The sequence below is a fragment of the Dendrobates tinctorius genome, unplaced genomic scaffold, assembly GCF_039654945.1.
Source record: "Dendrobates tinctorius isolate UK_male_01 unplaced genomic scaffold, ASM3965494v1 ptg000120l, whole genome shotgun sequence".
Lineage (NCBI taxonomy): Eukaryota > Metazoa > Chordata > Amphibia > Anura > Dendrobatidae > Dendrobates > Dendrobates tinctorius.
The window spans coordinates 11,242,477-11,267,878 of NW_027361788.1; the positions used below are offsets into that span (position 1 = coordinate 11,242,477).

Sequence of the window (25,402 nt, forward strand, 5' to 3'; positions counted from 1 at the left end):
AGGAAGTCCTGCAAGTTATGTTTCCCTGTGACCCCTTGTATGGGTTGAAATGGATGGCCATCCGTTGCTTAATTGATACCGGTTCCCAAGTGATTACCATGCCAGAAACTTATTTCAAATGTCACTTTTCTGGGGCAATGAGGCCTGAATGGGGCCCAGTGATCAAGTTGACAGCAGCCAACCAATTACCCATCCTGGTCGCAGGGGTGGTCTGGATGCAAATTACCATGTGTTGCAAAGATGTGGGCCGAAAAGGAGTAGTGTTGACCGCCAGAGACCCTGGAAATAGCCATACAGTGACATTAGGGATGAATGTGTGGAAGGAACTTGGGACCATCCTAGCCAATGAGTCACCAGATGCTTTTCTCAATCGATGGAGCCTCCACCCCCCCCAAGAAAGGTGTTCCAGCAACTGATATGGGTAGCCAAGGCTCAAGAAACGTTGAGAGAAGGAAGAGTCCTGCGGAAGGTGGTCGTTCCGGCTACTGCCAAGCTCATTTTACTGCCTGGCCAGACGGTGCCCATGTGAGCCTATATACCCCTTGAAGGAGTAGAAGTTCAGATAGAGTCCACCCTACTAGATCAACTGCCTTCCAGACTCCTCATTGCTCGGACAGTTCAGGACTCTATTCCCTACCGAGAATTGAGAAGTCGTTGTCTGCCCAGGGAAAAGCTAAGTACTTCTCGTCATTAGATCTGGCCAGTGTTCATACTGCCTATGATGTGGTTTGAATTCAACCGGATGCCCTTCGGTCTTACCAACGCACTTGGGACCTTTCAGTGGCCGATGGAATGGTGTTTGGGAGACCTGAACTTTGAATCTACCCTCATTTATCTAGATGAAATCATTGTCTATGCAGTCACATTTGAGGAACACCTTCAGCATCTGGAGCAGGTGTTGAGTCGGCTGCAGATACACAGTCTGAAAGTGAAGCCTCAGAAGTGCCACCTTTTCCGCAAGCAAATTGAATACCTCAGACATGTTGTATCTGGGGAGGAAGTAAGACCTGCACGTGAAAAGACAGCCGCAGTACAGGATTGGCCCATTCTGAAAACAGTGAAGGACATGCGGGTCTTCCTGGGGCTTATGGGATACTATTAACGGTTTGTGAAAGACTTCACTCGCATTGTCAATCCACTGCTGGAGTTATTGAAAGGAGTGCCTTCTGATGCGAAGCATCGGACCATCCAGTAGGGGAATAGCCAGGAAGAAGCCTTTTCGAGCCCTGAAGAAGGCCGTGACTGAAGCACCCATACTCGCCTATGCAGCCTTCTCTCAACCTTTCATCCACCACACCGATGGAAGTCTCCAGAGATTAGGGGCTGTATTGTCCCAGATACAGGATGGAAAGGAACGAGTGATTGCCTACGTGAGCCGATCTCTCCACGACTCAGAATGAAACACGGACAACTATAGTTCCTTTAAGCTGGAGTTACTGGCGTTAGTGTGGGCGATGACCGAGAAGTTTGCAGAGTACCTGTCGAGATCCAAAGTCTTGGTACACACTGACAACAATCCTCTAGCCCAGTGGTCCCCAACCTTTTTTGCACCAGGGACCGGTTTCAAGCAAGACCATTCTTCCATGGCCTGGCAGGGTGGGGATGGAGGTGTGGCAGGGGCGGGGCTTTGGTCATAAGGGGGCGGGGCTATGGACGCAGTTGTAGTTTAGCAGTGCATACTTATAATTAAATAACATTTATAATGTGACTCAACTCACCATAGGTTTTGAGTGAGTGCTCCATCACCCCCATCCTTGCCTGCTCCATCACCCCATCATTGCCTTCACCCCATCACTCCCTTCTCCCCATCATTGCCTTCACCCCATCACCCCATCACTGCCGTCTCTCCATCACTCCCATCATTGCCTTCTCCCCATCACTCCCATCATTGCCTTTCCCCCATCACTGCCTTCACCCCATCACTGCCGTCTCTCCATCACTCCCATCATTGCCTTCACCCCATCACTGCCGTCTCTCCATCACTCCCATCATTGCCTTCACCCCATCACTGCCGTCTCTCCATCACTCCCATCATTGCCTTCACCCCATCACTGCCGTCTCTCCATCACCCCATCAATGCCTTCTCCCATTACCCCCATCATGGCCTTCTCCCATTACCCCCTCATGGCCTTCTCCCGTCACCACAGGCATCATGGCCTTGTCTCCCCATCACAGTCTTCTCCTCATGTCCCCATCTCCTCCAGGGCCAGGCTAACCTACACAAACACAGACATACACACAGACATACACACACACACAGACATACACACAGACATACACACATACATACATACATACATACACACACACACACACACATACACACACACACACACACACACACACATACATACACACAGACACCACCTCTCTCCTCTCCCCTGTCCGCAGCATCGCCCGCGCTTCCTCGCTCTGACACAGCAGCGGCCGCGCTCCTCTCTGTGTCAGTCAGAGACAGGAAGCGCGGGCGGCGGGCAGGAAGCTGGACAGGTCCTTGCAGCTCCGCTCCTGCTATTCCCTCTTGCAGGCAGCGAAGCTGCTTTGATCGCTCCCTGGCCGCCGCTACACTTGAGAGCAATCTAAGAATTGCTGCGCGCCGCCCCAGCCCCCGCTATGCCACTGACCGCCCCTGGCTCCCCTTGTGTCCGCGGACCGGCAAGGGCACTGCAGCGGCCCGGTGCTGGGCCGCGGACCGGCGGTTGGGGACCCCTGCTCTAGCCCACCTAGAAAATGCAAAATATCGATACAAAATTGCATATAGAAAAGTAGCTAAGAATACACATGCTGACACCCTGTCCTGAGTGACTCAAAAGCGACCTGGCCGGGACCGAGATGAAGAGTTGGAGGCAGAAGAGATCCCTGGGTTCCAGAACCTCGCCAGGACGTTGGCAATGACACGGGAACAGGTGGAAAAGGCGTCGGGGAAACACCTGTTGATATGACCTCGAGATGACTGGGTCCTGCTTCAGCAGGAAGACAGGGAACTCGCTCAGTTGAGACAATGGGTGGTCCAAAAACAACTCCCCAGCCAGAGTAAGCGAGATGCCTTGTCATCGGGAATGCTGCAGATTCTCCGACAATGGGAGAGGCTTCAACTGGAAGACAGTTTGCTGTATTGGAAGGTGCAGTTGGTATGAGAATTGGGCATCACCTGGCAAGTGGTGCTCCCCAAAAAAGTAATCAATGAGGTGGCCATGGAAGCTCATGTAAGAGGGGCTCACTTCCGTCCGGAGAAGACGTTTCAGTGGTTGCAGAAGCTGGTCTATCATCCCCAGTTGAAGACTGCAGTGGAGGAGGCCAGTCAACAATGTCAAAGGTGTGAATTGGCTAAACCCCCAGAACAGAGAGCTCCTACGCAGACCATTGTGACCTCCGCTCCCTTAGAACTGCTAATGATCAACTACTTGTCCGTGGGTCCTGCTCATCTTGGATATGAATTTTGTCTTGTGATGACCGATCATTTCACTAAGTTCGCTGTGGTGACTCCGACCCGGGATCAGACGGCTGAGTCAGCTGCACAGGCCATCTGTCAAGATTTCATCCGGGTGTATGGATGCCCGAAAAAGATCCGTTCTGATCAAGGTGCCTGCTTTCGGGGTCGAGTGATAGAGGAGCTTCACCACCTGTATCGGATTGAAAAGTCCAGGACGACACTTTATCATCCACAGGGGAATAGAGCCTGTGAACGATTCAACCGCACGTTGAGTCAGATGTTGAGAACGTTGGAGGAAGACAGAAAAGTCCGTTGCCCTGAGTATGTAGCTGAATTGGTCTTGGTGTACAACAACCAAGTGCACAGTACAACCGGATACACGCTTAGAATATCGATAGAAACAAACTCCGTACCTGGTGAAACACCGAATTGGAACTGATGTACCCGTCTATGAAGTCAAACCTGAGGGAGAAGAAGAGGTCCCTACCCGAGTAGTTCACCGAATCATGCTACGTCCTTGCCTGTCACGAGATCCAGAAAGAGAAAGTAGAGCGCCAAGTGTTCCCGAAGTGTCCACTCCAGCAACCTTTGATTGTGATGAAGAAGAAGAACCTACCTTACCCTCTGATCCGGATGTTCCGCTACCCACTGGCACAGGGGAAGTGCGAGAACATGAAACTCCTGATATGGCCGCTCCACCGAACCTGGAACAGTCCCCGTCCTCAACTGCCCAATCTTACTTAACTACCCAGCCTGACTTACGCCGCACAGAACGAACGACAACTGGAATACCTCCCAACCGTTATGAACAAGACCAATTTATTTGGCAGATCATTCAAGAGGTGGAGGAGTTTCAACGCCTGCTGCAAGAGCTCTCGCCCGTGGAATGGCAAGCTAAAAGAGAGGGAAAGTGTAAGGAGGAAGACCGGACTGCGGGTACCTGTACCGAGCCGGGTACGGAACTGTTTAGGCTGCTTCTCTAGTAGCCTGGGGGAAGGAATGAGGAGCTGGACCAACCTCATGACACAGGTAGGAGGGGCAACTTAAAAAGAAAAGCACGCACAGCCACAGGCATTTTGGCGCGGACCAGCAGCAGTGCGCAGCCAGGTGAGCAGCGTTCTCCGTCCTCTGAGTACCAGCGCCATGATCGGCTGCGATGGTTGGTTCCCACCGCCTGCAGTGGGACAGCTGCAGAGAGAAGTGCCGTGCACTCAGTAGCTGCTAGTCACAGGGGTGCTGTGTGATCAGTGACTGAGTACGGCGCACATGCAGAGGAGAGAAGGCAGAGTACTGGTTAGACTCTTGCGGCCTTCCCTGCCACTTGCTTCCTGGCTATTTACGTTTGACTCTGAGAGTGCCACAGCCGTGTTTGCTTCGGCCCCACGTGCTTATGGACTAGGGGCTCAGCGGAATTTACCGGAGACAGACTGCTGCCTCCAGAAGACGGACCATCGTTTAAAGGACCCTATCTGAGGAAATATCAACTGCTGCCTCCGATTCTACGATCCTCCTGCGGGATCATCTGTTGCATAGGAGTATACAGGACACGATAAGTTCCTTCACTGGACTGCTATTGTTTTACATTTGTTATAACTACTACCCCTCCTTTAACCATTAACCTCCCTGCCAGGTTGTTCTATTAAATTGTTACATCTTGTTAACCCTTGCTCTGCCTCCTGTCTGTCACTATATTCCGCAACCTGCTTACATGCACACAGCCTAAGGCTGGTTTCTCACGTCCTGATATTTCCGGTACCGGAAAAAGTGGTACCGGAGATCTCCGTGTCCGTGTGTCAATTTGTCACATTCGTGTGGCATCCGTGTGCTATCCGTGTGTACCATCCGCGTGTGATCCGTGTGTCCGTGTATTGAAACAATTTGTTACAATGTTAACCCTATGACTTTTAAAACGCACATGGATGGAACACAGATGCCAATCCATGTGCGGTATGTGTTTACACTGACCCATTGACTTGTATGGGTCTGTGTGATCCGTGCTTTTGCTCAAAAACGGATATATCAACATGTTTTGCACACGGACACACGGTCTGTGAAAACACACTGACATATACAGTGTGGCAAAAAAGTATTTAGTCAGTCAGCAATAGTGCAAGTTCCACCACTTAAAAAGATGAGAGGCGTCTGTAATTTACATCATAGGTAGACCTCAACTATGGGAGACAAACTGAGAAAAAAAAATCCAGAAAATCACATTGTCTGTTTTTTTTTCATTTTATTTGCATATTATGGTGGAAAATAAGTATTTGGTCAGAAACAAAATTTCATCTCAATACTTTGTGATATATCCTTTGTTGGCAATGACAGAGGTCAAACGTTTTCTGTAAGTCTTCACAAGGTTGCCACACACTGTTGTTGGTATGTTGGCCCATTCCTCCATGCAGATCTCCTCTAGAGCAGTGATGTTTTTGGCTTTTCGCTTGACAACACAGACTTTCAACTCCCTCCAAAGGTTTTCTATAGGGTTGAGATCTGGAGACTGGCTAGGCCACTCCAGGACCTTGAAATGCTTCTTACGAAGCCACTCCTTCATTGCCCTGGCGGTGTGCTTTGGATCATTGTCATGTTGAAAGACCTAGCCACGTTTCATCATCAATGCCCTTGCTGATGGAAGGAGGTTTGCACTCAAAATCTCACGATACATGGCCCCATTCATTCTTTCATGTACCTGGATCAGTCGTCCTGGCCCCTTTGCAGAGAAACAGCCCCAAAGCATGATGTTTCCACCACCATGCTTTACAGTAGGTATGGTGTTTGATGGATGCAACTCAGTATTCTTTTTCCTCCAAACACGACAAGTTGTGTTTCTACCAAACAGTTCCAGTTTGGTTTCATCAGACCATAGGACATTCTCCCAAAACTCCTCTGGATCATCCAAATGCTCTCTAGCAAACTTCAGACAGGCCCGGACATGTACAGGCTTAAGCAGTGGGACACGTCTGGCACTGGAGGATCTGAGTCCATGGTGGCGTAGTGTGTTACTTATGGTAGGCCTTGTTACATTGGTCCCAGCTCTCTGCAGTTCATTCACTAGGTCCCCCCGCGTGGTTCTGGGATTTTTGCTCACCGTTCTTGTGATCATTCTCACCCCACGGGGTGGGATTTTGCGTGGAGCACCAGATCGTGGGAGATTATCAGTGGTCTTGTATGTCTTCCATTTTCTAATTATTGCTCCCACAGTTGATTTCTTCACTCCAAGCTGGTTGGGTATTGCAGATTCAGTCTTCCCAGCCTGGTGCAGGGCTACAATTTTGTTTCTGGTGTCCTTTGACAGCTCTTTGGTCTTCACCATAGTGGAGTTTGGAGTCAGACTGTTTGAGGGTGTGCACAGGTGTCTTTTTATACTGATAACAAGTTTAAACAGGTGCCATTACTACAGGTAATGAGTGGAGGAAAGAGGAGACTCTTAAAGAAGAAGTTACAGGTCTGTGAGAGCCAGAAATCTTGATTGCTTGTTTCTGACCAAATACTTATTTTCCACCATAATATGCAAATAAAATGAAAAAAATCAGACAATGTGATTTTCTGGATTTTTTTTTATCAGTTTGTCTCCCATAGTTGAGGTCTACCTATGATGTAAATTACAGACGCCTCTCATCTTTTTAAGTGGTGGAACTTGCACTATTGCTGACTGACTAAATACTTTTTTTCCCCACTGTATGTGGACCCATTCATTTGAATGGGTCTACGTATTTCAGTGTCTCCAGTACGTGATAAAACTGTCACCACACGTACTGGAGACATTGACGTGTGACACCTGCCTCAAGGTGCAGATTTCTCTTTTTATTATGTCACACATGGCAGTTTTTGATACAGTTTTTGCCATTGCAGCCAAAAAGGATTTTTTTTTTACATGTACCCTTACAAATATTGAGATCCGTTTCAGGATAGCTTCACACATCCGAAGTTTATGGTCCGAGAATTGACAACGATGTACGGACTGGCTACCAGGGCTGTGGAGTCGGAGTTAGTTTTGGTTGGAGTCGGAGTCGGTAGAAATGTACCGACTCCAGCTTTAAAAAAAATGTATTAATATTTCATAATTGAACTTTCATATGAATTTTATAAATGTTACTCAAATATATATGTTCTATCAAACTATGAACCACAGTGATAGGCAGTTCTGCTGGAGATAGAGACAATTCTTACTTCTTGTGTGTCACTGTTCTCCACTGCCCTTATCTAATCTTATACTTGGTTAACCTCATGCTGCCCCAACCCCCCTACTTACAATGTATGAAACTGAAAGTGAAAATGTGTTGCAAATTCTTAGTAGTAAAGCTCCTCCTCTAGACTAGATCATACTAGGTGTGCGTCTTCCAAGCATCTCACAGCTGCCTGCTACTCAGAAGAGGAAGACTGTAAGAAGTATTATCCTTTCAACAAACTTTGCATCAGTTAACTGTGAGTACATGAGGAATAATAACAGTATTACTGACCACTATATCAGTTGTACGACCTGGCAATAATTTTGTACAATTTGTTTTTAGGAAAAACAATTGTCATTTGGATTGTGAATGCAGAATTAAAAACCTGAGAATGTCAAAGAAGCATCACATTAAATCAGCTGTATTTGAACATTTCACCATCACTCAAGATGGAAAACATTATGTCTGTCAGTGTATGACAAATGATCCAGACGAAAACAAATGCTGTGAAGCCAAGATGAGTGCATATTCAGGCAAAGATAAAAATGCTCCTACCAGAGCTTCTAATCTAAAGAGACATTTACAGTGCTTTCATCCAGAAGTACTGAAAGCAGTGGATGAGAAAGACTGCATCCAAACCAATGAACCAGTGCCCAGCTCTTCCAGCCAAACAATGGAGCAGAGAACTTTGCAGCCATCAGTTGCAAGATATTTTTCCAGTGACAAAGTTACTGTGACAATGACAGTAGATACATTTAAAAAACAGATCATAGAGCCTGTTGTAAAGGATAGTGTGCCTATTTCATTATTTTCACGACCAGCTTTTATGTGTCTGAATGGGGAAATGGCCCGCAAGCTTGCTGTTTCTCTGGAGAGAGAGAGAATTAGAAAATTAGTAATCGAAGAAGCTTTTAAACAAAAGGAAGAACTTAAAAAAACTCTCAAGGGACGCTTTCTGTTTCTTAAAATGGATACCTGCACACGTCACAGAGTGAACTATTTTGCCATCAATGTCCGATTTGTTTGTGACAAAAATGAAATAGTTACCAAGACATTGGCAGTAAAAGACACCAAAGCTCATCACACCAGTGAGTTTTTCCAGGTCTTGGTGGAAAAGGTTCTTCAAGACTATGAACTTAAAAAAGAGCAAGTTCTTTCTGTCGTAACTGACAATGCTTCAAATATGATAAGTACTATTAAGCTAATGAATGAGAGTAATGATGGTGACCAGCAGCTAGAACAACATTCTGGGTCCACAGACACAGAAATATTTGAAATAGAGGAACACAGTATTGTAACTGAGGAGCAAACTGAAGTTGCTTCAGATGAACAGCAACATGATAGTTTAGATGATCTTGTTGAAACTGTGTCAATATGTTCTTTCATTCATCACATGCGCTGTGTTGTGCATACGCTACAGCTGGCTATAAGAGACAGTCTGCAAGAAGGACATGCTGCTGCACTGATTGGCAAGGTGAGAAAATTGGCTACTGTTGCCAGAACCCCTAAAGTTGACTCAATTTTGAAGAGACGTGCTAGAAAAGGGGCAATTATTGATCAAGCCACACGATGGGGCAGTACTTACTTAATGTTTCAGCGCTTGGTTGAACTGAAAACCTTTCTTGTAGACATGGCTAACCCTCAACTGACGCTAAATGAAAGTCAGTGGAATCAGGTGACTGAGCTGGAAAAATTGCTAGAGCACCCATTTACAGTGACTAAAAAATTACAAGCAGAGGACTTAACTCCAGGTATTTTCTTAAAGGAGTGGAAGAACCTGATTTTTCGCCTGTCCCAAAGAGGAGGGTTAATTGCAAGTGGCATTGCTACATCAATGAAACGGAGAGAGGAGCTACTATTACAAAATAACATTCTTTTGGCAGCTGTTTATGTAGACCCAATGCATCGGATTCTTCTAGATGATCAACAGCTAAGTAAAGGAAAAGAAGATCTGTTTGAAATAGCAGTAAGGATGAAAGGGTTGCAGAACAGTCAGGAGGAACAAGAAGAATTTGGTCGTCCTGCCACATCTTCACCCTCATCATCAACTGATGAAGAATTTAATTTTGAAAAATATTTGGATCACAAGGACCGTGCAAAGCGTTCCCGCATAGAAGAAGAGTCATCCCCATCAAGGAACACAGCCAGTACATTTCAGCAGAATTTTTCATGTGCACTAAAAGAAATTGAGAAATTTGACCGTTCATCAAAAATAACAGTGCAACAAGCGATTCCTCTGTATCCTGACATTGTCAGAGATGTTGCCCGAGTGGTTACTGCTTTGCCACCAACACAAGTTAGTGTAGAGAGGTTGTTCTCTGCTCTCAAAATAATTAGATCAGATTTGAGGGCATCCATGAAGGAGGATCTGACAGAGGCAATACTTTTTCTGAGGACAAATTTATAGATTTCTTCTTATTAACTGCATAAAAGTGTTTATTGCATATTTACTTACAGTTTAGAAAAGTTTATAAAAGTTATTTTCTATATTCTAATTGTATTCTAATAAATGTAGTTTTTGCTCTAAGTGGTCTGATTACTTATATGATGGTGAGAAACTGAATAAGCACGATGTTTAATATTTTACAAAAGTAAATTTGTTGTTATGAATTGGCCATTTATGAAGGAGTCGGAGCCGGAGTCGGAGCCTGATAAAATCCAGGAGTCGGAGTCGCAACTGTGGCTTACCGACTCCACAGCCCTGCTGGCTACTAGTCTCCTGACCCGACTGCAACAGCATAGTAGGCATATACGAGGCTGCAGAGTTGGGGCAAGGAGACCCGTGGTCAGTCTGTGCATTGACCATATTTCATGGACATCTGAAACAGCCATGGAGCTCTATTCAGACATCAGTGACTTTCTAATTTGCATAAAATGGTCATTTTTTTTTGCATATGTAGATTTCTCCTATCAAACTTGAAGATTGGACACCACTAGGATGCAACGACGATGGAATGCTTTTGCTTTCCGATTTTATTTTATAGTAAATATGATAATTGCATTGGTGAGTTTGCTCCAAGACTAGGAACAAAACTGGACAAATCTCCTAAAAAAAGAAAAAACCTTGTACATGTGAACAGATCTATAGGCAATAAAGCTGGGGCTGCACAGTGACGTGTCATGCGTCAGCAATTCTCAGACCTGTCTTGTGACCCAAAATGTTTGAGCAACTTTTTGCCACACAATTATTTTAGTGCAAAAAAAGAAGAAAAGTCAGGCCGCATGGAAGTTGCAGTTGCATGCATTGAAGTCTATGGCAGGCGAGTTGCATGTGTCTAGCGATTAGAGATAGAAAATGCAACACATGTGTGACTCTGTCACAATGCAATAACATAGGAAACCAATAGATGCGATATTACAACGCGACAATGCAACAACTTGTAATCCCAGCCTACTCGGTACAAGTCCTAGCCTTTTAAAGAGCTGGTATGAGAATCGCGGAGATCTGAATGTGCTCGTTCATAGCCTTCCTTGTACTCCACTGACCAATTAAGGCCATGGTGATTTTTCACATGGGCTTGTGGTATCTAGCAGGTACACGGGATACAGTGACGAGCGGGAGGCAGAGAAAGGGTTTAACTCAAGATATATATATATATAGATCAAAGCTGACAAGGAGTTTTCCATGCAGGGAAGTAAAACACTAATACGAATCTTGCACAGAGTAAACAATACGGGGGTGAAAGGTGACCGTTATGCGGCCATGGTCAGGGCAACTAAGGAACCTTGGGCTAAAATGGGGGGACGAACAACGGAGAGCCTCTTATCAGTCTCTGACGTCCTACAGAGTTGGTGTACGATGAATGCCCTGGCGGCGCCTCAGTCGACGTGTCCAGCCAAGGAAGCGTTGCCGGAGGGTCTGGAAGTCCTTATGCTCTGGTACCGTGGGGTGTACACAGGCCCCGCGTAGCTCTCCTGATGCCAGGCCTCCTGCAGTGGGGTGCAGAGCGGAGACCGTGGGCCCGGTGAGGTGGCCGCAGCAGCGGCGTGGAGCAGTGGATAGGCGGCAACGGGTCCCGGGGAAGAGGCCACAGCCGCGGTAGGAAGCAGAGCGGATACGGTCACAGGTCCCGAGGTGGAGGCCGCAGCCTCAGTGTGAGACAGAGAGGAGGCGGCCGCGGGACTCAATGTGGAGGCCGCAGCCGCGGTAGGGAGCAGAGCGGAGGCGGCCGCCGGGCGTGCAGTCAGGGCCTTCAGCTCGGTTAGGTCAGGTCCTGTCTCTCCTCTCTCCGAAGTGCTGACTCACGTCTCCTGAAGGAAGTCCACTCGGCTCCACCCACCTATATCTCGTCTCTCTCCCCGCCCAGTGTCTGTTATTCTCCTGCACCGCTCGTCTTAAAGTCGACCCACCCCCTTTCTGCCTGGTCAAAGGTTGATCCTGGTATGCAATCATGCTCCCCCGGAACATGGGTGACAGCCCCCCTAGCTCCAGCCCAGAGACACGATTGGTCCTTTTTCCTGGACCCACTCCCCTGCAGGCTGATGATCTGCGTGGTAAAAACGGCAGCATGCAATGCTTAGGTTCATGCATGCAATACAAAGTGAACATAGCATCAGAAATGTCCGCTATTTGGTCCGTGACTGCTCTGTTTTTCCCATACGGGTTTCTGAATCAGTCCTATACAGAATCCAAGAGGTAAAACAACTGATGGGTTCAACAAGTCCAATTACACCTTAACCTGGTTGCAATGTGTGGAGTTTTCAACTCATTTCCAAAGCACAAAGCTAAGAGGAGACGGTATATGTCAGAAATTCAGTAGACACAGTGGTAGGTAGCATCATTTATCCCTTTAAAATGGTCAGGCGGCCACATAAAAATGTGATGGTAGCATAAATATTATTTACAGATGTTACAAAATAGAATTTGCATTGATGTGTATCGTAGCTGCATAGTAAATCTAATGATTTCTCCATGCAGGATCATTTATTATAAATCTAGCATTTACAATGTAAGTGCGTTTGCGTGTGCAGCAGATATTGTCCTAGGTGACGGCATGCGTGTACAGAGAGCGAGCGATGCCAGCAGGGGGAGGAATAGAGACTTGATAGTGTTGCTTTCGCTGTGATGGAAAGCACACTGTATCTGCGAGCATGGTTAATTAAACTTCAGGTATTCATCCGATTTGAAGATAAAATCTATCAATTACACAGTATAATGGAGAGTTCTGCAATAATACAGAGCAGAATTACAACATATTTTACCTTTCATCATTGCACGTATTGTGAAATAAACCAGTGATTCTGTGATTGACATTATCGGCCCAGTAGAAATGGTGTAGTAATGGACACAATGGGGAACCAAGAAAACATCCCGTGCCAGAAAGAACTGAAAATAAAGAATTGTATACAAATGAATATTTGATAAATATTGTACATACAGGATTATCCTCAGTGTTGCACAAGGGAGTATAAAACAATAGAGGCGATCTGTACAGGTGTTATGGTGGTCCTTGTAGAGAGTACGTAACCCTGGTTAGAAATGTTGCCAATAATTATGTAATGGATGGAATCCGACCTAAGGAGTATGAGATTTGGAGAATTGGGGATGTTGCTCATCTCTACAAGCATGTGTAAGTAGGTGGCGGGGTACCCTCATTTGCCTCCTCTCCCCTGAACGCTATTCATATATCACATGTGGCACCTTGACGTTTATGCATGTTCACTGATGTTTGTGTACTGTAATGTAAATGTAGTTGTCATGTACTGTGCATAGGCTTAGGGATAGATTAGGAAATAGTATAGGACCAAACGGAATTAGAGTAGAGGGGGGCATCATAGAGAATAGATAGGAATGTTAGTTAGGTATAGGCATCAAGGGGTTGTTCAGTGGGAAGGAGTTAGAGCAGGGCAAAGTCATAGGGATATAGGAGAGGGAATTCCTGGTTAGGCAGCAGAAGCCCGGACAGGCTTGTCCAGGGCGAGGTGTGAGCAGTAGAGGAAGCAGAAGGACGGACGTGGGGATTTAGCTGCTACGGCAGTAAGGGACCCCAGGCAAAGAATTGTGCAGTCGGGCACCAGCTCAAAAGGACCATCCCCAAGAAGGATCCCGGGTCTACGAGACCGGGGCGGGAGCAGCTGAGCATTCTCAGCACCTTTATCTATTGGAACCAGACTAAGGGCTGACAGGGAGCTGGTGACGCTGAAGGCATGGATGGGACATGGACTCTCCAGAGATACGGCAGGGATTTCTGGGAGAAGAGAGACAGAGCTGATAGAGAGGATAGAGGCTGCCCGGACAGCAGGGAAAGATAAGAAGATATCTCTGTGTTTAACCTGTGCTGCCAGTGTAACGAACACCCTACTGATTAGTAAATTTCAACTGTTGGAAAAGAATTGTGACTCAGATGTTTTGTGGAGCTTGGAAACGTGGAGCTGGAGTGACAGAACCTTAGAGGATCTTGGCAGTGAAATGTAAGTGCTTTGCTACACACGTTGCACATGCGGTAGAAGGGACACTGTATTTTGTGGGGTGCCAGGGTGTGGGAACAGTACAGCCCATTGTCACGACTACCACCCTCTCCGCCTTATACATGCTCGGCTATTAATGTAGAATCATAGAATCGTAGAGTTGGAAGGGACCTCCTGGGCCATCTGGTCCAACCCCCTGCTCAAAGCAGGATTCGCTAAATCATCCCAGTCAGATGTCTGTCCAGCCTCTGTTTGAAGACTTCCATTGAAGGAGAACTCACCACTTCTCGTGGCAGCCTGTTCCACTCATTGATCACTCTAACTGTCAAAAAGTTTTTTCTAATATCTAATCTGTGTCTCCTCCCATTCAGTTTCATCCCATTGCTTCTAGTCTTTCCTTGTGCAAATGAGAATAAAGTTGATCCTTCTACAATGTGACAGCCCTTTAGATATTTGTAGACAGCTGTTAAGTCTCCTCTCAGTCTTCTCTTTTGCAAACTAAACATTCCCAAATCCTGCAACCTTTCCTCATAAGACAGGGTTTGCAGACCAGTCACCATTCTGGTCGCTCTTTTCTGAACTTGCTCCAGTTTGTTGATGTCTTTTTTAAAATGTGGTGCCCAAAACTGGACACAATATTCCAGATGAGGTCTGACCAAAGAGGAGTAGAGGGAAATAATGACTTCACGTGATCTAGACTGTATGCTTCTGTTAATACATCCTAGAATTGCATTTGCCTTTTTTGCTGCTGCATCACACTGTTGACTCATATTCAGTCTGTGATCTATTAGTATACCCAAGTCTTTTTCACATGTGCTGTCACTTAGCCCTATTCCTCCCATTCTATATATGCTTTTTTCATTTTTATTGCCCAGATGTAGTACTTTGCATTTCTCCCTGTTAAAAACCATTCTGTTAGTTGCTGCCCACTTCTCCAGTTTATTTAAATCTTTTTGAATCCTCTCTCTCTCTTCTCTAGTATTAGCTATCCCTCCTAGCTTTGTGTCATCAGCAAATTTAATCAGTTTACCCTCAATTCCTTCATCTAAATCGTTGATAACGATGTTGAACAATACAGGGCCCAGGACAGAGCCCTGTGGTACCCCACTTGAGACATTCTTCCAACTGGATGTGCAGCCATTTACGACCACTCTTTGGGTCCGATCACTAAGCCAGTTATGAATCCACCTAACAGTTGCCTTGACCATTCCATACTTAGCCATTTTTTCAATTAAGACTGTATGAGATACTTTGTCAAATGCTTTGCTGAAGTCAAGATATACTATATCTACAGCATTTCCTTGATCCACCCACTCAGTGATACCGTCATAGAAGGAAATTAAGTTAGTCTGACATGACTTATTAGTTACAAACCCATGCTGACTCTGTTTAATCACTTCATTCTTATCCAGGTATTGACATACATGTTGTTTAATAATTTGTTCAAAGATCTTTCCTGGTATAGAAGTCAGACTCACCAGCCTATAGTTGCCTGGGTCCACCTTCTTCCCCTTTTTGAAGATAGGAACAACATTTGCTCTTCTCCAGTCTTCTGGCACTTCTCCTGTTCTCCAAGAATTTTCAAAGATTATGGAGAGGGGTTCAAAAATTTCTTCTGCTATCTCCTTCAGTACTCTGGGGTGTAATTCATTCATGTAAATCCTAAAAAACTCAATGGAGAGAATCGTTTCTATCTGTGGCTGATTCTTTGGGTGAAGTTGCTAGCAAGTTCTGGGTTTCTGATCCCATAATATATAATTTGGGTATGTCCCCTTTGCAGGTTCTCTCCACCCAATAGTAAAGTACTACCCTCTCAGACTCCATAAGGAGTACAGGTTATCCACCAAACCTCCTACTACACAACAGTAGATTGAGGCACCACAGACTCCCATCAACTAAGACAATTCACTGGTCATTCCTGACCAGTCCTGGTTGGCTGCCTGAGTCCAGGCTTGGACTGGCTCACGGGAGAACAGGACAATCCTCCGGTAGGCCCCTGTGAAGGATTGCTACTGATTGATAATTTGCAGAAAAGGGTATAATCTAACCATTCATTAATCAAGCTGGCCAAGTTAATATTACATATAAGCAAAAGTAAATCTGTCTACTAGCGTCAGCTTATTTTTGCATGTAGCTGAACAGTGGGCTCCTAGAATCATTGTCACCGATGGGCCTTTGCCAAACCACTCCGACACTGCCTAAGTCCGTCTGAAGTGCGGACCTGGCAAAAAACCCTCCATAAAGTTTGTGACGAGCCTGCATTGGCCTTTAGCTACCAACTCTATGCATGTGATCTTTCATATAACACAAGGATTGGGACCACCACCGATAAAATCCCCCTAAGTGCCAGACGCCTGTTCCCCTTTTCCTATCGAAACACCCTCCCTACTTCGTCGCCAGCTTTGGGCAGCTGCATCTTATCCCTCCTGACCCTCTAGCTTTTCTAGTAAAACTTCTTCTTCTTAGGGTCACAACATCTTCCTTTATGGTACTAATGCTCTCTCATCACTCAAAGTATAAAAGATTCTGCTCAAAGGACATGAAGTAGTAAAATGCAAAGCTGTTCAAAACCTACCATCAAAATGCGGCGCACCTTTTAATCCTTGCTATGTACGCCGCTTTTGCTGGAGCACCCACCTTACTCCAAAATGAGGAAAGTGCAGGACATGAAGCATGCACCCCTATTGCGGCTGTAATTTGGGCAATGTAGCCTTAAGGTATGTGCACACGTTGAGTATTTGCAGCAGATTTTTGTGCACCAAAAACCAGTATGTTTGCAAGAAAAACTCAAGCGCATTTTTTCCTCGATTAATTTGAAGGGTTGAAAAATGAAAGAACTGACACGCTGCAGATTTGAAAAAAAAAATGCTTTGATGGGTCAAATTTGCAAGGAAAAAATAAGCAGAATGTGCATGACCTTTCAGAAATCTCATTCACTTTTCTAGCAAAAATTCAGCGTTTTTTTTTTTGCCCATGAAAACGCACTATGTGAACAAGCACTTATGCATCGGAAGGAAACCTTAGTCTGGTTTCTGTAATGGGGTCTGTTATTTTGCCATAAAAAATACTGCAGCATCCACATCTCATTCATCACATTTCATTCTTCAGAAGGTGACTAAACGTTTTATCTTTTTCTATGGCCGTGTTCGCACGATCATTATTTTACCTCAGTATGTGTAAGCCAAAATCAGGAGAGGAACAATCAGAGGAAAAGTATAATAGAAACTCGTCACCTCTTCTGTATTTATCACCCACTCCTGGTTTTGGCTTCCAGATACTGAGGTAAAAAACTCACCAAATACTGAGAGTGTGAACGTGGCCTAACTCTGAGAAAAACTGATGCCTTTCTGATCAGAATAATTGGACCTTTTTTATGTGGAGAAAACTGTTAAAACTGTAGCCTTAGGGGAATTTCTATTTTAGCAATACCGGAGGGTTTTCCTACATGACTGTAGTAATGTCATAATGGACGCTATAATCTGTGTTTAACACATTCCTACCCTCACAATGACCACAGCTGATACATCTTAGGGGGGAGAACGTATGTATGTGTATATGTGTGCGTATATTTATATATACAGTATTGTAAAATATATAGATATTATATGTGTGCAATATACATGTGTAATACATATGAATGTGTAAAATATATGTGCATTATATACGTGTAATATATGTAAGTTATATATGAATGTGTAAATACAGTATATGTGTGTATATATATAAGTGTGTGTGTATATATATATATATATATTATGTATGTATGCGTATATACATTTTATATAATTGGTGGCACATAATTTCAGTCAGGAGGTCACGTCCTAGTGTCGGCCATACGCTTTGTGACTTCCCACCCTATGAGTATGTGTGTCCGTGTTCTCTCTCAGTATTTTATGGTAACACAGTGTAAATGTCTTTATTACAGCGCTCTGTTCTTTATTAGACTGTCTGCATTGCTCAGCTCCGGCTGCTGCCTGTGAGAGAGAAGCTCATGCACGCAGCATCCCTCAACAGCCCCATCCCTCTGCTCTCTCTTGCTGCCATGGCAATCCCAAGACTGTGAGGACCAACACAAGCTCCGCCCACACGCTATGACATCATGCTTTTGAACCGACCAATGGTAAGTAAAAAGAGGCGGGCGGGAAAAAAAGCCCACGTGCTCTCAACCAAGCTTCTTCTACAGGGAGGAAAACGCCAAGCTTGACAGACAAAAGAATTCCTGCAGTTTTGATTGGTCGGCGTGTTTGCGTTTTCCCTTAGCAACCGCGTGACCACACTTGGTCGTAGCAACCACCTCAGCGCGCCATTTCTCGTGAGGCGGGGAGAAGGAGCGCCCGCCCAGTCGTCCTCCTCCTCCCGGGGCTGAGGACACGGGGAGGAGGAGCCTGCCTCCATTATTTATATTTTGTCTCCCTTTTTATTTCCTCCCCTCCTTCAAAGTCTGACACGTCCGCAGTGAGTGAGTGGCATTGGCAGCCTGTCAATCCGTCACCGGGGCCGGCAGCAGCGGCAGCGTAAAGCGGGGCAAGCAGCCGGAGCCATAAATCCCGCCCGGGAGAGCCCCGACTACCGGCCCCCCATCCATCTCTCCTCATCACCCCCGCAGCCGCCGCCGCCGAGGAGGAAAAAACTTTTTTGATTGCTGCTCTGAAGCATCATCATCATCATCGTCCCCAGCTCCTGTCATTAATACTCCCCCACCCACAAGTTCTTCTTCTTCTTCTTCATCCCAGAGACTATCTTTTATTATCTTATTTCTTCTTTTTTTTTTAATTTTTATTATTTTTTTTTAATAATCTGCCATTTTATTTTATTGGAGGTGATCAGCGAGAGGATCTGCAGCTACTCCAACTCCCACCATCCCTACTACTACTCCTCCATCATCGCCGTCGGACACTGATTTATTAAATGAAAGACTGGGAGATTGTCAGCACCCGGAGGCGAAAGGATTGAAATAAAGGTCCCCGGGACTGATCCGAGGAGGAGCGCCATGACTTCATCACCAGGGAGGAAATCCTATTAAAATTTAAAAAAAATGATTTTTTTACTCTTTTGTTTATTTTTTTAGGATTTTTTTTAGTATTATTATTATTTTTTTTTTACCTTGATGGAATAAAGCATTGATTAACCCTGCGGCACCCAGAACTGTCCCTAGAAGAAAGTGCTGCCGCTACCGATCATCCTTCAAGTCTCTTGACTTTGTAATTTTTTTTTTTTTTTTTTTTTTTAGGGGTGGGGGTGGGGGATGATCTCGGAGTAAAGAATTTTAAAATTGCCCCCCAAAAATGAACATTTGAGACATTGAATGGATTTTTCTTCCTCTTTTTGTCCTAATGGGATGAATCAGAAGTGGCCTTAAGAAGCGGAGAGACTTTTCATGAGACCCCCAGAAATTTGTTACATTATCTTGGGAATAAAAATTGCACTGAAAATAATAGATCTCCAGAAATAGTAATAAGAAGAAGAAGCAGCAAGAGGGGGGCTGCAGCTTTGTTACTTTGTATAAGGTTTTTTTTTTTGTTCTTGGATGGAGTGAACTTTATTATACGCCTTATTTACCAGTTGGGGTACCCAAGGCTGGGAATTGACGCTCGCTGCTGTTGTTGATGTGCGGGGCATTGACCCCCCAAGCGGTTGTTGTGCCCCTCTGACTGTGAGGTTGTCTCCTTGCAGTCTTGCGTTTCTGTTGATTCGGCTGCGGAGACGAGTATGGACGAACAGACCAGGATGTTGCAGACTTTGGCCGGGGTGAATATGGCCGGTCACTCGGTACAGGGGGGAATGACTTTACCTCCTCCCCATGGACACGATGGGACGGACGGAGATGGCAGGAAACAAGACATTGGTGACATCCTGCACCAGATCATGACCATCACTGATCAGAGCCTGGATGAGGCACAAGCAAAGTTGGTTTCCATCGCAATAATAATAATAATAAAAAAAAAAATCCCAGCACACACATATACACGCAGCAGCATCACGCTTTCCCTCCCCAAACATGAGAACAGCTCATCACTCCTGTACATCCTGGAGTGAGCAACTTGCAGGCAGTTTGTCAAATAATCCGACACATGTTTGGGTAGCAACGGCTGCCAGGCAGCTGGAGGCTCCTTCTCGTAGGGTGACGGGGGTGAACTGCTCTAAAGAGGGGCCGCAGCAGCTGTTTAAGAGGTGCTGCTGACTCCACCATCCTAGGATCTGTCCCTATATACGAAGAGTGATCATTATAAATGTAATTCAGCGCGGTACGCGGCTACACAAGTCAATCCGCACACGTTTATTAGTCCATATATTGTTAAAGTGATGACCATAAACGCAGCTCGTCCCTATGTGTAGAGGATTATTTATAGGACTTCCTGTAGGAGCAGCGTCTAGAAGGTGCCAGGATCTGCATCTCTCTGTGCCCACCTTGTAGCCCTTTAACCAGATGCAGACCACTGTCATGTGTTTTGTATGGTTTCTGGAGCTTTTTAGTAGCAGATGTTACCGCAAAAAGAAAAAAAACAATGTTAGGCAAAAATACTGCTGTGTTAAAGTTGCCCCTTTTTAATAAATCAGTTTTGATATGGATTGAAGCCGGTTATTGCCGACAAGCGGTGATTTATATGGGCTGTAATAGTCAGCTAATATGACATGTGAGTAAACATTACATATCGCCAAACCTTTAGTGGGGAAAGCACAACTTTTACACTTTATACAAGTTAATAGTCTTAAGCAGTGAGGCATTTACCTACAAAGTGAGGGCCAAGTTATCAAAAAAAAAGTTTTCCCTGACGGCCCAGGGATAAGATGTTTGCTGCTGTCGGTAGCGGTAATCATGATATGTATTGGTGTAAATACTATTGTTCTCCTTCCATCTTATTTAAAGGGTGCAGTGTATTTATGAAGGAAATATCTAATATTTAGCCATTTTGTGTCTGTCAGTAGTTTATTTCATAATGTCTAGAAAGATGTACAAATCCTACATGTTTGGGTATACACACGCAAAATGTTTATACACGTGATGCGTACATAGGAAACATACGTTTTATTTAAAAATGATCAATCTGTGAGTGATCAATCTAGAAATCTATTCATACATCTGTCTGTCTATGAATGAATATGAATATATGAGTGAAATGTCTATATATGAATTATCCTTTCATTATATCTATTAATGAGTTATCTGTCATCTATTAGGCCGTCTATTTTTCTATCTCCTTTTTATCTAGTTAAATATCTATTTATGAGTTAGCTATCCCTTCTCTACCTTTTCTATCTATCTATCTGACTATCCATCTATCCCATAGCTATCCTCATATCTATCTATCTATCATCTATCTATTATCTATCTATCTATCTGACTATCCATCTATCCCATATCTATCCTCATATCTATCTATCTGTCTGTCTGTCTCTCTGTCTGTCTGTCTATTATCTATCTATCTATCCCATATCTATTATCTATCCATCTATCTATCATCTACCTATTATCTATCTATTATCTATCCCATATCTATTCGGTTATATACCTATATACACATTATCCATCAATTTATCCGCTGATTATTTATCTACATTATGTATTTTTTTTATTCTCCCATGCTAATATCATATTTCTAAATCCTTTTTTTTGCAGGAAGCATGCACTAAACTGTCATAGGATGAAGCCAGCCCTCTTCAGCGTGCTATGCGAAATCAAAGAGAAAACAGGTAGGAGTTGTAATCTTTCTGTCGTTATTAACCCCTTAAGCGCGCTCAGCTTGACATAGCTTTTAAGCTGGGCGACGCCATCTTTGTTTCGTCGTGCGGTCAAGCAACAATCCCAAAAAAAAAAAGATTGTATTGATCATTTGTGTACTGATGGTTGTGTAGGTTGGGCAAGGGGACAGGTCATCCTGCCTTTTGGCAACACTTCTGTCAGGCAAGTGATATTGTAAGGTTAACCCTTTAGGGAGGCAGGCTGAATAGGTATAGGCCACAAAGTTGTCCCTGTGGCTCAAAAGCCCCCCCAAAAATAAATGGGTCTCAGATTGGTGATATACAGGAAGTGAAAGGGAGATGTGCTTTTTACCCCCCCATGAACCCCTATGAAAAGATCAATAAGGAATCTGTGCTGGTGACACCAAATCACATCATTAATTAAATGCCAAAATCACTGCGAAAGATATCTTTATTGTGACGGATGCAAAATTAATTCCTAGCTTAATCCACAATTAAAGGGAGAAACAAAAAAGAAATGGATTTTATTCTGGATTTTCTTGGCTTAGTTATAAGTTTCACTACTGTACTGTCATCCACAGCAGCAAGAAGTATTTTTCCCGTAGAGTATATACAATAATATACCGTATATCATATGTACACACATATATTTTATATACGGTATTACACCAAGGTAATTGAATGTTGACATAGGTGCGTGTTCGTAGAACATATCAGTATGGCTGCATTAGAAAAGAAGTATCTTTTTAAAAAAAAAAAAAAAATCTTTTGTGGAGTGTTCTTATATATTTTCACAAAAAGCCATCATTAAATAATCCGATGATTTCAAGGGTGTCAAATCACCAGAACCTATTAAGGGTGTCAGTTTCAGTGTTGAGCTTGTCATTGATACATTGTAGCAAATCAAATGACTACAATATATATATTAATTGCTGGCACACCTAATCAATCACCGTCAATTTCTGTGTGCTGAGAGGGTTTTTTTTTCCCTTAAACCCCCCCAAATCTATCTCCGTAATTGCTGCTTTCTGCTGGAATAATACACAATGACCTGATCTTATGAGCACTTCCACTGTTTACTAGACGCCGCTCGGTCGTTTAGCAATTCAGAGGTTAATTTAATGCAATCTTTATACGGTTGCTACATATTCCTCTTGGAGATTATTATTTTTTTTCTTTTTTTGCGTTTTGCTTTTAATTGCTCTTTTTCTCAGGCTTTTGTCTACACGTTACACAGCGTATGTTGCCACTTAACATGGGGAGAAAAAAAAAAAAATAATAATTGAAATAATTGTACACTTTATGCGTTCTGCAAAATGAACCTAATCGGACTGACTAGTGCTGTACGCAAAGGTGTCAAATCTCAGATCTTCATAGATTAGATAAGGGGGCGAAACCCGCCTCCGCGGCTGAGAGGGCTGATCGGTACAAATGTCCACTGGCACCCCCGGCTTATAAAAGTGACAGTAAAATTGACAAAAGGAAAAATGGAAATTGGAAAAGACGTGCCTATTACATTATGAATGAGCACAGGACTCTTTAGTCGCTTTAGCAGACAAAGAACGAGGAGCATTGGCCGTGACATCAATAACCAGCCGAATTGTTTAAATGAGAAGATTTGGTTTGCATCATCATCTCTTTAGTGTGATATAAAATCGTAGGCTGTGTACGTATGGATTTCACACATTGCAACGCTGCAGTCCGGAGCCGTGGAAGCAGCTGCTTCTTCCAGTTAGAAACAATGCTGAATTTCAAGTGTTTTTTCTTTTTTTTTTTTATCCTCGGTGGCGGCAATCTGTTTAATGTCACAGAGGGCGGCTGGTGTGGCGTGTGCTAATACCAGCCCCGGCAACTTTACCTTATTAGCCGTCGAAAATGAAAAGGGTCAGGAAACGTCTTTTGTTTTCTGACCGCTTCATTGTTTCAAAGCTTCTCTCTCCGTCTTCAGAAAATCTATGAAAATATTGCACGAGGGTAAGATTCTTCCCCCTCTATTCCCACCTACACTTTCAGCACTGTTTTTTTTTATTATGTTTGTTCATTTTAATTATCACATCAGCTGGCAGGTTTTATTGAATAAAATGCCAGATAACAAGCAGGTTTCAGTTTGTCCAGTGCATTTATCTTCTTCCCATTTTGCATACTTGGGAGTGGAATTTATTTTTTATTTTATATTTTTTTTAGGTGCTAAAATTATACACTAGTTACCAGGCTTTATTAACAGCAGCTGCAAGGTAGAAGCAATTTTTTATTTTATTTTTTTTCCCCTAAAATGTTAGGTTTTTTTTTTTTTTTTTGCCCCAATTCTTTCTGTTTCATGTCATTTGCTACATTTTTATTTTATTTATTTATTATCGGAAGCCGAGAAAAGGGGGGAAAAAAAGCGTGAAAGATTTAGCTGCCTGGACTGTGTTTGCTGCATGTAGATGAGAAATGACCTTTTTTTTGAATTAAATAAAAAGGCTCTGGATTTTTCAGCTAACCACAGGCATAAAAATCAATACACGTGAACATATGAGTGTGTATGGATGGCTTTTTTTTTCTTTTTGTTAACAAGCCTGAGCCTAAATGTAAGTTTCATTAGTATTGGCGAAGCGAGAGAATTAGAAATAGTTGTTAGTTTGTCATAGTTCTCGGAACAGAATAAAAAATAATAAAAGTAATTTTATTTCTATAGCTCCAACATAGTCCGCAGCACCTTACAATTATGTACGTGTAAGTATATGGATAAGGTGTCCTCCTTAACACCTATAGCGTCTTACTCATCTGCCCTGTGAAACAGTCCGTTAAGATTTTAGGACTTTAAAGGCACATTGACAGCTGCCAGCCACCCCATAATATAGGTGTCGCGGAGCAGAGATCTTAAATGCCATTCATTTCATATTAATGTCTAGTGGCATACATGATGGTTTGCCAGATTTGTGGCCTTTTGCAAGGCTTATAAGCAGCAGGACAGACTTGGGAAGATCATAAAATGTAATGAACTTCTCCACTGAGCGTGGTGTCCGCAGGCGGAAAGCTAGAAGGACCGTCTCGGGCTACTTGAAGGATTTTTATATGCTTAAAGAGAGTCTGTAGAAAACACTCAGTGATCATTTTTGACCCAGAAAAGATGCGAGTAGCCAGTCAGGAGAACATTAACTTGTTTTTTGCCAAGGCATATATAGCGAAGGATTAAAAGTTTGCATGGCAGCAAACCCTATAGAAGTGACCTAAAAGTTAATAATGAGTCACTTGTTGATAAAGGAAATCAAGATATAATTTGCCTAAGCGCAAGAAAAATCTCATACAGGTAGCATGCAATAGAATATGCAAGCAACATAAATGCACAAAAATAATTCTTTATAGTTATGTATGCAAAAAAAAAAAAGGGAAGAAAGTACAACTCGTGGCCGCATAGTCGAATACGACTGTTCAGTCCTCATCATTTCCTTTCCTGGGGGACAGTAAAATGATACATAGTTAAGAGAATGGGAATGTGCTAGAGTGCAAGTGTAGAAAAAGGGAAAAAATATATGGAAAAAAAAATCTCCAATATTAATTTCTCAGCTTGACATAACCTTTAGAAAGTGCTGATTCAAAGTGATCAGACATACCTTTGTTCCTATGTCATTTTTTTTTGAGTTGTGATAAACCACCTCACTCAGATCTTAGCCCCCCTACCCTGTGTGTCTCGTGTGTATTTTTTTTTTTA

General features: G+C 43.7%; 1 protein-coding gene and 1 long non-coding RNA gene across 4 annotated transcripts in view; one reads left to right on the forward strand and one right to left on the reverse strand.

The window, feature by feature from the left end:
- Positions 1–25,402, reverse strand: part of LOC141101597 (uncharacterized) — a 68,089-nt gene that overhangs the window by 40,315 nt on the left and 2,372 nt on the right. The window lies entirely within an intron of this gene.
- The window catches only part of PBX3 (PBX homeobox 3), a 286,556-nt gene continuing 279,526 nt past the window's right edge, over positions 18,373–25,402 (forward strand). The window contains exons 1-2 of one of the 3 annotated variants that reach the window (XM_073590753.1): positions 18,373–19,913; positions 21,626–21,699. In XM_073590753.1, coding sequence (XP_073446854.1) covers positions 19,717–19,913; positions 21,626–21,699 — 271 coding nt within the window. In that variant the 5' untranslated portion in view covers positions 18,373–19,716. The other 2 variants (XM_073590754.1, XM_073590755.1) reach the window with 2 other exon arrangements.